Genomic DNA, 12283 nt, shown 5'->3' with positions numbered 1-12283 from the left:
CTTTGGGCGACTACTCACGACCGTACAGGCTTCACCCCGCGACATGTCGCCTGTATGATTGTGAGTCGTCTCCTCGGTCGCCCAAAGAGTCGTAGCGACTTTCTGGTCGCCGCTGAATTTTCAACATGTTGAACATTTTTGTTGAAATATGACGGGTGCCGGCAGTCGCCCAAAAAGTTGCGTAAGTGGGACAGGCCCTTTATGGGGAGAAGGCAGGAATGGGTGACGTTTTGGGTCGAGACCCTTCCTCCTATTCCTTTTCTCCAGAGATGCTGTCTGACCCACTGAGTTACTCCAGCATTTTGTGTCTAAAACATAGAAACATAGAAATTAGGTGCAGGAGTAGGCCATTCGGCCCTTCGAGCCTGCACCGCCATTCAATATGATCATGGCTGATCATCCAACTCAGTATCCCGTACCTGCCTTCTCTCCATACCCTCTGATCCCCTTAGCCACAAGGGCCACATCTAACTCCCTCTTAAATATAGCCAATGAACTGGCCTCGACCACCCTCTGCAGCAGAAGAGTTCCAGAGATTCACCACTCTCTGTGTGAAAAAAGTTCTTCTCATCTCGGTTTTAAAGGATTTCCCCCTTATCCTTAAGCTGTGACCCCTTGTCCTGGACTTCCCCAACATCGGGAGCAATCTTCCTGCATCTAGCCTGTCCAACCCCTTAAGAATTTTGTAAGTTTCTATAAGATCCCCTCTCAATCTCCTAAATTCTAGAGAGTATAAACCAAGTCTATCCAGTCTTTCTTCATAAGACAGTCCTGACATCCCAGGAATCAGTCTGGTGAACCTTCTCTGCACTCCCTCTATGGCAATAATGTCCTTCCTCAGATTTGGAGACCAAAACTGTAAGCAATACTCCAGGTGTGGTCTCACCAAGACCCTGTACAGCTAGTTTTGGTTTCAACCAGCATCTGCCGTTCCTACCTACACATTTATGAAGGGTCTCGACCCATTCCTTCTCTCCTGAGATGCTGCCTGCATTTACTTGAGTTACTCCCAACATTTTGTGTCTCTCTTCAGCAGCTAACGGCACAGCCAGCATAGAGTGACAAAAATTGGAATGTGAAGAGGTGACTTAAGAATGATATCTAGTGAAATGACATTTGGATGTCATCAACATTAGTTTAGTTTAGAGATACAATGCGGAAACAGGCCCTTCGGCCCACCGAGTCCGTGCCGACCAGCGATCCCTACGCACCCATACTATCCAACACATACCAAGGACAATTTACACTTACACCAAGTATACAAACCCAAGCCAGTTAAGCTACAAACCTGTACGTCTTTGGAGTGTGAGAGGAAACCAAAGATCTCGGAGAAAACCCACGCAGGTCACGGGGAGAACGTGCAAACTCCGTAATGGCAGTATCCCTAGTTGGGATGGAACCCGAGTCTCCTGTGCTGTAAGGCAGCAACTCTACCGCTGCTCCACCATGCTGCCCTAGGTGTTGGCACAGAAGCAACTCCCTCCAATTTTCAACCGCGGTCTTGAAAATATTACAGCTTCCATTTTGGACGTTGCTTGATCCATTGAACTCTTCCAAGTGTCCCATCTTCTGTATTCCAGCAATTTGCCATCTCTTTTGTGTTGTTTATATAGTTTACTTTCAATAGGTTCTGCCACTTTTTGCCCTCCATCCATCCGTCCGTCCGTCCGAATCGTACAACTTGTCCAACCAGAATCTGGTGTTTTCTGAATATTTATTGAAACCAGCATGATCACGGTTAATTCCGTTTCCGTGCAGGTCGACATTTAATGGTTGAAAAAGCACGAGGAAAATATTGTTGCTCAACCTCTGTGTAACAATCTCAGCGCATTGTGTCTGCCTCTTACCAAAGCGATGTTGGGGTGAACTTTTTCTCACAGGCTTGTTCGACCAAACTAATAATTTTCTCTTTTCTTTCCCCTTTGACCGGTTCACCCCGGGCAGTTCATGGATCATCCCTCTCTCTGGTCTCCAGCACCTCCTCCATTTACTCAACTGTAAGTAGCTCCAGTTTTAATCACTCTCCCACTGAGTATTCAAACTCTTATAAGTAAGGATGCTTCACCTGTTCAGTGCCACCCCCAAGTATACTCAGGTCATGCTGTTGGGCGAGTCCAGAACCAGGGGCCACGGTCTTAGAATAAAGGGGGAGGCCATTTAGGACTGAGGTGAGAAGACACTTTTTCACCCAGAGAGTTGTGAATTTGTGGAGTTCCCTGCCACAGAGGGCAGTGGAGGCCAAATCACTGGATGGATTTAAGAGGGAGTTAGATGGAGTTGACGTGGAAAGTTAGAGTTAGACAGAGTTGACGTGGAAAAGCTTTTCCCACTGAGAGTAGGGAAGATTCAAACAAGGGGACATGACTTGAGAATTAAGGAACTGAGGTTTAGGAGTAACATGAGGGGGAACTTCTTTACTCAGAGAGTGGTGGCTGTGTGGAATGAGCTTCCAGTGAAGGTGGTGGAGGCAGGTTCGTTTTTATCATTTAAAAATAAATTGGATCGTTATATGGACGGGAAGGGAATGGAAGGTTATGGTCTGAGCGCAGGTATATGGGACTAGGGGAGAATATGTGTTCGGCACGGACTAGAAGGGTCGAGATGGCCTGTTTCCGTGCTGTAATTGTTATATGGTTATATGGTAGTTCTAGGGGCTAGTGAAATAGAGGGATATGGGGAGAAGGCAGGCACGGGTTCTTGATTGGGGACGATCAGCCTTGATCACAATGAATGGCGGTGCTGGCTCGAAGGGCTGAATGGCCTCCTCCTGCACCTATTTTCTATGTTTTGATGTCACGGCCAAAATACCTGGCAGCGAACTGGTTAATATAAATTGAGGCGTCACCGTGGAGCTGCTGCCTCACAATGCCAACGACCCGGGTTCGATCCTGACCTTGGGTGCTATCTGTGTGGAGTTTGGGACCTCGTGGGTTTCCTCCTGGTGCCCCAGTTTCCGCCCACATCCCAAAGATATGTGGGTTTGTTGGTCAATTGGCTGCTGTAAATTGCCCCGAGTGTGTTAGTAGTTGATGCAGAAAGTAGAATAACATAGATCTAGTGTGAACGGGTGATCACTGGTCAGTGTGGATTTGGTGGGCCGAATGGCCTTTTTCCATGCTGTATCTCGAAACTAAACATAAATACTGTTGTCTAGAAATTCTCCCCTTTCATGTTGTATAATAGATTTTGAGAACCTTTGTCTCCAAATTGTAATTTCATTGAGATCAACAATGATTCATTCAGTGGTTCAATGGTACTTTTTTTGTCACATGAATGAATGATTGAATTAATAAGTTTATTGGCAAAGTATTCACATACAAGGAATTTACATTGGTGCTCCGCCCAACAAGTGACAACATGACATACCGTGACAATTAGGAATGACGCATAAAACATTAAACATCACATGTACCTAGGTACGGTGACATTTCTTTTCTGCATACAGTTTAGGAAAAATCCTACTTTACAGAGGTACAATCATACTTAAGATACTTGGGCGACACGGTGGCGCAGCGGTAGAGTTGCTGCCTCACAGCGCCAAAGACCCCAGTTCGATCCCGACTGTGGGTACTTGGCTGTACAGAGTTTTACGTCCTCCCGTGACCTGCGTGGGTTCTGTTGTAGATCTTGGGTTTCCTCCCACAATTTAAGACCAATTAGGTGAATTGGCTTGCTGTAAATGTAAAATTGTTTCTATGGTGTGTAGGATAGTGTCAATGTGCGGGGATAGCTGGTCGGTGCAGACTCGGTGGGCCGGAGAGCCTGCTTGCGCTCTGTATCTCCAAACAAGTGTGTAGGAATGGTAGATTACACCGAGATAGTACTCAAGAATCACCAGCGCAATGATGATTGCAAAACCAGCATGCTTCAAGTCCACTGTTGTTAAAAATGTATTGCCTAAACTTGGCCATTAAGGCCCGTTGTCCTGGCAGCGGTATTGTTGCAGGGGTTTGGCCTAGCCTGACGATGTTGTCGATGTCCATCGTTGCTCCGTGCCACTGCAGGCCGCGTCCGATCCACACGCTCAGCCTCTTGGAGCGGAGTCTGATCCACCCGAGCCCCAGGCTGCGATCGGGCCTCCAACAGCCTTTGGAGACATAGCGTAACGTGTTGGATCTATTATGCTGTACATTTAACATCACTAACAGGATGAATCACTGGTTAATCATCTTTGTGCTTTGTGGATGTGTGAAAAATAGTTTAGTTTATTGGCTCGTTTGCCGAGGTACAGTGAAAATCTTCATGGTTGTATGCTATCCAGGCAGCAGAAAGACTGCACACATTTGTAACTGAGGTGTTCACAGTGTGCAGATACAGGATAAAGGGAATAACGTTTAGTGCAAGATAAAGTCAAGTTACTTCAGATTAAAGATAATCTGAGGGTCTCCAATTAGGTGGATATAGTTTGTGGCCACTCTCTAGTTGGTGATAGGATGATTCAGTCACCTGATAACAGCCGGGAAGAAACTGTCCCTGAATCTGGAGGTTTGCGTTTTCACACTTCTGTGCCTCTTGCCCGATGCGTTAGGGGAGAAGAGGGAGTGACCGGGGTGAGACTGGTCCTTGATTATGTTGCTGGCCTTGCCGAGGCAGCGGGAGGGATAGATGGAAGGAAAAAAAAAATATTTTTAAACGATCTACTTTTACTAATCATAATGCCTTTACATTTTAAATTACGGTTGAAAGTATAGAATTAAGTTGATGATAGGCCAACTTCTCTTCATTGGACACACCCTCCCATTGGAAGCGGGAACATTAATTAAGCCCGAATAAGCTATCATTCCCGTTAAAATTCAGAAATAGGCTCATCGGCTTGAAGATGGACTCAGTAACTCAGCGGGACAGGCATCATCTGTGGATAGAAGGAATGGGTGACGTTTCGTGTTGAGACCCTTCTTCAAACTGAGAGTCAGGAGAGAGGGAGCCAGGTGGCGCAGCGGTAGAGTTGCTGCTTTACTGTGAATGCAGCGCCGGAGACCTGGGTTCGATCCCAGCTACGGGGTGCTGTATGTACGGAGTTTGTACGTTCTCCCCGTGACCTGTATGGGTTTTCTCCGAGATCTCTGGTTTCCTCCCACACTCCCAACGACGGACAGGTCTTGTTTGTAAATTGGCTTGGTAAATGTAAAAATTGTCCCTAGTGGGTGTGGTAGGATAGTGTTAGTGTGCGGGATATCTGGTCGGCACGGACCCGGTGGGCTGAAGGGCCTGTTTCCGCGCTGTATCTCTAAACTAAACTAAACTAAACACAATCAAGGCGTGAAAATGAGAGATCAAAGGAGACGAAGATTGAGGAAAATGTAGCTTAGATCAGTGATTCCCAACGTGGGGCCAAATGGGAATTTTTTGGGATTTAGGGGGCCACAGGTTCAATGAAGGGGGCCACAGAGCTACCACCCTGTTGCCTCCTAAATTTCAGTTCTAATAAATTTAAATCTATGTAGTTGAAATATTTTTGATGTTTGTGGAATAGAATAAAAGAGAATATATGTGCAATTAATAGACACTGATATTTTTATGGAAGGAATTGTAATATTGAAGTACTTTTTCCCTGCTAATAATGTCAGGGGGGGCCACAGAAAAATTAAAAGAACCCGAGGGGCCCTGAGCTAAGAAAGGTTGGGGACCACTGGGTTAGATCATTGTTAGCTCGGGGAAGGTGACAACGAGGCATACAAATATATATATATATATTTTTTTTTTTTTTTTTTTTTTTTATTAGAAGTACGGTAAATTACAATCCTACACAACACATATATCTTAATACATTTTTTGTACCGCTTCATTTTTTTTGAGCTTTAAGAAAAAGGTAGAAGTAAGGAAAGTAAAGAAAGTGCGCGAGAGTCGTGAAGTGCAAGAGTGTTGGGAAAAGAAAGCCCCTTAGAAAAGAAGTTAGAGAAGGAAGTAAAGTGAGAAAATAGACCCTAGAAAAGAAAGAAAGAGAAAATAGAAACAATCGCTCTATTATAACATTAAACTCCGCAGAAAGGGGACTACCAACCAAATCTGTTTTTGTTGTTTTATCTCCCGTTGCCAGGTCCTGATACCACTTATTTATATATTTGTTTTTTTTAATTACTATTGCACCTTATACTTGTAATAGGTCCAGAAACATAGACCACGTCTTTTGGAATTGGTCTGCTTTACCTGCTAAGAGGAATCTCATCTCTTCCATATGTAATGTTTCAAACATATTTGATATCCACATTTTTATTGTTGGTGTGGGCGCATTTTTCCAGAATTTAAGTATAAGCTTTTTTCCCATTATTAGCCCGTAATTAAACAAATTCTTCTGAAACGCGTTTAATTCAGGGTTACCTTCCGCATACAAATATAACATTTAATCAGGAGGACAATCAAGAGAGTGAAGCTAGAAATATCAATATTGGATGTTAGCTTTAAGTCAGAAAGCTATAATTTTTTTCAGCTATATCTAATAATATGTTGTGCGTTGCAAAATGGATATTATTTGAGTGGCAGTGTTTCAGATAAAGCAACTTTCCTTTGAAGTTGAACGGTCAGTGAACATTTGATCAGCTTTCAACAAATGGTATTTAAAATCCTTTTCATGAGAATTAAGCTGCTTTATCTCATCATTTTTTAATTAGTACCGTTGCAGTGCAAGGTCTAAAAAAATGTCCGTAAGCCGGGAAGACAGACACACAAAATGCTGGAGTAACTCAGGCCGTCTGAGGAAGGGACTCGACCCGAAACGTCACCCATTCCTTCCATCCAGAGATGCTGCCTGTCCCGCTGAGTTGCAGTACTCCAGCATTTTGTGTGTCGTATCAGCGGTGTAAACACAGAAAGTGGTGAATCTGTGTAACTCTCTGCCACAGAAGGTAGTTGAGGCCACAGTTCATTGACTATATTTAAGAGGGAGTTAAATGTGGCCCTTGTGGCTAAAGGGATCGGGGGGGTATGGAGGGAAGGCAGGTATGGGATACTGAGTTGGATGATCAGCCATGATCATATTGAATGGCGGTGCAGGCTCGAAGGGCCGAATGGCCTCTACTCCTGCACCTATTTTCTATGTTTCTAAACCAGCATCTGCAGTTCCTTTCCACACGGCACAAACAGGAAGCTTTTCTGTGCATTTTGGTTCATGATTCTTAAGCAGTTGTTTTGGAAAAACAGATTGTTACGTCATTAGCTCACACCAGCGGCATTTAATTTTGCCTCGCGCATGCAAGCATAACAACTTGTGACTACACCCTTAATGTTACTCTACCTGTTTGATGCCTGCAGGCTGCTGTTACATATTTAACTCACTTGCGCTCATTTCACGAGGAATGCGACACGCTCAGGTGTTGGGTAATGTGATAGCTGGGGTTGCCGTCCGCTTGTGTTGTCCTTCAGAACAGTTCTTGTTGCGTTAGTGCCGGTTCCTGATCGCAACGCGCTCAGAATGATGACAGCGTTTACACTCACCAGGGCTCCGGGAACCAGGGGATTTATGGTGAGTGAAGGCTGGAATGTTCATCAGTTGTGAGGCTTGAGCTGTGTTGTTTTTACATTCATGGGCCTGGATAGAGTGAGTGTGGAAAGGATGTTTCCACTCATGGGAGAGTCGAGGACCAGAGGTCACAGCCTCAGAATAAAAGGACGTTCCTTTCGGGAAGGAGATGAGGAGGAATTTCTTCAGTCAGAGTGCGGTGAATCTGTGGAATTCATTGCCACAGACGGCTGTGGAGGCCAAGTCAATGGATATTTTTAAGGCAGAGATTGACAGATTTTCGATTGATTAGGGTGTCAGGGGCTATGACGAGAAGGCAGGAGAATGGGGTTGAGAGGGAAAGATAGATCAGCTGTGATTGAATGATGGAGTAGACTTGTTGGGCCGAATGGCCTAATTCTGTTCCTCGAATTTATGAAGTGTGGTGGAAGAGTAACTGTTCTTTAAAAAGGAGATTTTCATTTTAAATTTTGTGCCCCCAAGTAATTCATGGAATGAAAAAGTAGTCTGAGGCAGAGTACATTGTACCGACACTGGAGTTAACAAGAATAATATAGGTGATCTCATTAAAACCTATGTTTATAAGGGAAGGTGCAGTGGTGCAGCGGTAGAGTTATAGAAACATAGAAACATAGAAATTAGGTGCAGGAGTAGGCCATTCGGCCCTTCAAGCCTGCACCGCCATTCAATATGATCATGGCTGATCATCCAACTCAGTATCCCATACCTGCCTTCTCTCCATACCCCCTGATCCCCTTAGCCACAAGGGCCACATCTAACTCCCTCTTAAATATAGCCAATGAACTGGCCTCAACTACCCTCTGTGGCAGAGAGTTCCAGAGATTCACCACTCTCTGTGTGAAAAAAGTTCTTCTCATCTCGGTTTTAAAGGATTTCCCCCTTATCCTTAAGCTGTGACCCCCTGTCCTGGACTTCCCCAACATCGGGAACAATCTTCCTGCATCTAGCCTGTCCAACCCCTTAAGAATTTTGTAAGTTTCTATAAGATCCCCTCTCAATCTCCTAAATTCTAGCGAGTATAAACCAAGTCTATCCAGTCTTTCTTCATAAGACAGTCCTGACATCCCAGGAATCAGTCTGGTGAACCTTCTCTGTACTCCCTCTATGGCAATAATGTCCTTCCTCAGATTTGAGTTGCTGCCTTACAGCACCAGAGACCCGGGCCTGATCCTGACTATGAGTGCTGTCTGTGTGGAGTTTGTACGTTCTCCCTGTGATTGTAAAGGGCCTGTCCCACTTACGCGATTTTTTCGGCAACTTGCCGGCACCCATCATAGTCGCAGCAGGTCTCCGAAAATGTTCAACATGTTGAAAATCCAGCGGCGACCAGAACAAGGTACGACTCTTTGGGCGACTACTCACGACCATACGGCTTCACCCCGCGACATGTTGCCTCTACGGTCGTGAGTCATCTCCTCAGTCGCCCAAAGAGTCGTAGCGTCTTTCTGGTCGCCGCTGGTCTATGACAGGTGCCGAATAAGTCCCATAAGCGTTTTCTCTGGGTGCTCCAGTTTTCTCCCACACTCCAAAGACGTACAGGTTTATCGGTTAATTGGATTCTGTAATATTGTAAATTCTCCCTAGTGTGTAGGATAGTGCATGTGTACCGGATGATCGCTTGTCGGCACTGATCCGGAGCGTCGAAGGGCCTCTTTCTACCCTGTATCTCTAAAGCCTAAAGCAAAGTAAAATCTTATCCTGTTAGAATTAGTTTCCTTATAATCGTTGCTTCTTATTCACACTTTACATTGGTTTTAGTTAATAAAACAAAAAAAGTTTGAAGAACAAAAACGACAATAATTGAGAATTTTACTTTACTTAGAATTTGATTTGCATTTTACCCACGTTTGATATACGTGCTTGTATAACGTGCTGATCTAATTACCACCAAAATTTATTTTACACGCTCCTATTTTCAGAATAACGCACTCAAATGAATGCGTGGCACTTTGTAGTGTAGTCACGTGCGGTGCCTGGCATGTTTGATATACACGCGGTTTGATCTACGCGTTGATTTTCAAGCAGTATACATCCCCTGCGTAAAACGTGAGATACATGTATAGTTTAGTTTAGAGATACAGCGCGGAAACAGGCCCTTCGCCCCACCGGGTCCGCGCCGACCAGCGATCCCCGCACATTAACACTACCCACGTACCCGCTCGGGACAATTTTTACATTTACCAAGCCAATTAACCTACAAACCTGGACGTCTTTGGAGTGTGGGAGGAAACTGAAGATCCCGGAGAAAACCCACACAGGCCAGGGGGAGAACGTACAAACTCCGTACAGACAGCACTCGTAGTCAGGACCGAACCCGGGTCTCCGGCGCGGCATTCGCTGTAAAAGGCCTGTCCCACTGTACGAGGTAATTCAAGAGTTCTCCCGAGTTTTCCCCCCGATTCAAACTCGGAGAATGTCCGTAGCGGGTCCGTAGGAGTTTGTGGATGTCCCGTAGCGGCTCGTACGAGTAACGGTGGGTACTCGGGAAATACGGTAAACAGTTTGATAAAGGACCTTGTTACTGGGAATCAGTGTTGTCGTTGCATTCGTTCAACGCAGTAACCTTAATAGAGGCAGCTCCCTAATCAATCATATTGGTTTTCTATTGATGTTTCTCAACCGATCACCAGCCAGGAACAGCTACTTCCCCTCTGTTATCAGGCGTCTAATGAGCTAGGGCACTGTCCAATTCACCTCTACCCCATTGCGGACATTGGACTTTGTCTCTGGAACTGGTGCACTACAATGATGAGAACTATATTCTGCACTCTGTATCTTCCCCTTTGTTCTATCCGCTGGTACTTGAGTTTGGCCTGATTGTTTATATGTCTATTATTATCTGATCTGTTTGGATAGCATCCTCTTCGCATTGTTTACCGTGTCATGGGGAAGAGGCTTGCGTGACCCCATGATTCTGAGAGCGATGCCGTCGGAAGCACCAGCTTCTGCCAGGGCCACCCATGGCGGTAAGGTCGAGGATGAGGGTTCAGACTAAGAATGATCCAACCTACAAGACCTCAACGGCGGACCATGCAGACAAAGTTATCTTGAACTCAACGGCTCTAAAGGCAGATGTAGGCAGCAACAGATCTATCGGCTCCAATCGTCTTGGTTCCCTTGCCATTGGAATAGGTTGATTGATTGGTGAAGGACCGCGTGCTTCTTGGCGTGCAACATCAAGTTTGCACGACATCGACAATTGGGAAACCAATGCGTAGGACAGGAAACGATGGCGAACTATCATCCTGGAAGGGACAGCAACCTACGTAGCCAAGAGATGCACAGAATTAGAAGAAAAGAGAAGAAAACGGGAGGAGATGCAGCAACAACCAAAGCCTGATCTGCCATCTGGGATTACCCGCCCTGAATGTCGAAGAACTTTCAAAGCCGGGATTGGACTCATAAGCCACCTGAGAGTCCATAAAAACAACAGAAAGTAGACCATCATCCTCGACCTCGAGGGATAGCCACGATGGGATAGCATGCAAAAAAACCACAGCTTTTCAGTGTACCTTCGGTACGCATGATAATAATCAACCTAAACCCAAAACCAAATCAGCTTGCATGAAGCAAGTTGAATCAAATATGTTGAAAATAGGAATACTTTCATGCAACCCAGATCTGGATGGACATCCTTTCCTTTAGCATCCATAGAACGAGGCTTATTTTTGTGTGGTCATGATCTCAGGATCTCAGGATCTCAGGACACAAGCTTCTCCACCACGACAAGGTGACACTCCACGGAGAAGATGCCTAGGTACATGTAACAGTTAAGGGCCTGTCCCACCAGCATGTGATTGCATGCATCTAGCGCGACCAAACGTGGTTGCTTGAGGCGTACGGCCTCGCGCGGCCGGTCCCACTTCGATCGGCGGAGGCGTACGGAGCTGTGCGGGGCTGGTCCCGACATCGCGCGGGGCTCCAAAAATCTTGCACTTTCCGAAAATCCCGCGCGACACCGGCCTGTCGGCCCTCAGCCGCATTGAGGCTGTACGCGGCGACTCGACGGGCATACGCAGCGCCTTGACGTTGTACGCCTAGCGAGTGGCGTTGCGCGATGACGTCACCGCCCGACGCTGTGCCATGTCCAAATTCAGTCGGCCCGTCTTCTGGTCAGCTGATTGGTGAGTTTGACGTAAATTACGTCACGCCCGAACTTTGCGCGTACTTACCGCGTACTTAGCGTGAACTCCGCTTCCGTTTGGTTATGCTAGACGCATGCAATCGCATGGTGGTGGGACAGGCCCTTAAAGCAGAATTGAATCAGTGAATTTAATGTAATAATAAAGTACCGTTGAACCATTGAGAGGTGCCATTTGGCCAGAGTTAAACAAAACCCTTGCAAGGAATTATTTTTCTAATTATCCATGGAGATAGCAAAGTCACGTTTCCCCCCAAGTTAAAATATTGCAGTACAGGTACACAACCTTTTATCCGGAGTTCCGGAAACCGAAAAGCTCGAAAACCGGACATTTTTTCCAGGATGTCGTCTGCACACCAAAGCTCGCGATTGGCGCCAAACCTGACCCGAAACGACCCACGGTCAACCCAGGTCTGTACTACTGTAGCGGCTGCCTCCTAGTCCCCTACCTGGTCGGAGAGGCGGGGAGCGGGCAATGCCTTACCGGGTCGCCGTGCAGTAAGCTCCGGAGCGCTGTGGCCGCCGACTCCCAACATCGCGGAGCTGGGGCTGCGGGCGTCCGGCCGCGGGCGGCGCCGGTTGTAGCTCCGACCCCGGCAACTCTACCCCTGGCTGCGCGGCGCTCCAAATCCAGCGCGGCCCGCGGCCGGACGCCCGCAGCCCCA

At 46.3% G+C, this 12283-nt stretch overlaps 1 protein-coding gene across 1 annotated transcript in view; it reads left to right on the top strand.

The window, feature by feature from the left end:
- nav2a (neuron navigator 2a) overlaps nucleotides 1-12283 on the top strand; it is a 572427-nt gene that overhangs the window by 506637 nt on the left and 53507 nt on the right. The window contains 1 exon segment of the mRNA XM_055649181.1: nucleotides 1945-1997. Coding sequence (XP_055505156.1) covers nucleotides 1945-1997 — 53 coding nt within the window.

The sequence above is a fragment of the Leucoraja erinacea genome, chromosome 18, assembly GCF_028641065.1.
Source record: "Leucoraja erinacea ecotype New England chromosome 18, Leri_hhj_1, whole genome shotgun sequence".
NCBI classification, from domain to species: domain Eukaryota; kingdom Metazoa; phylum Chordata; class Chondrichthyes; order Rajiformes; family Rajidae; genus Leucoraja; species Leucoraja erinaceus.
This window is presented reverse-complemented; position numbering and strand designations above follow the sequence as displayed.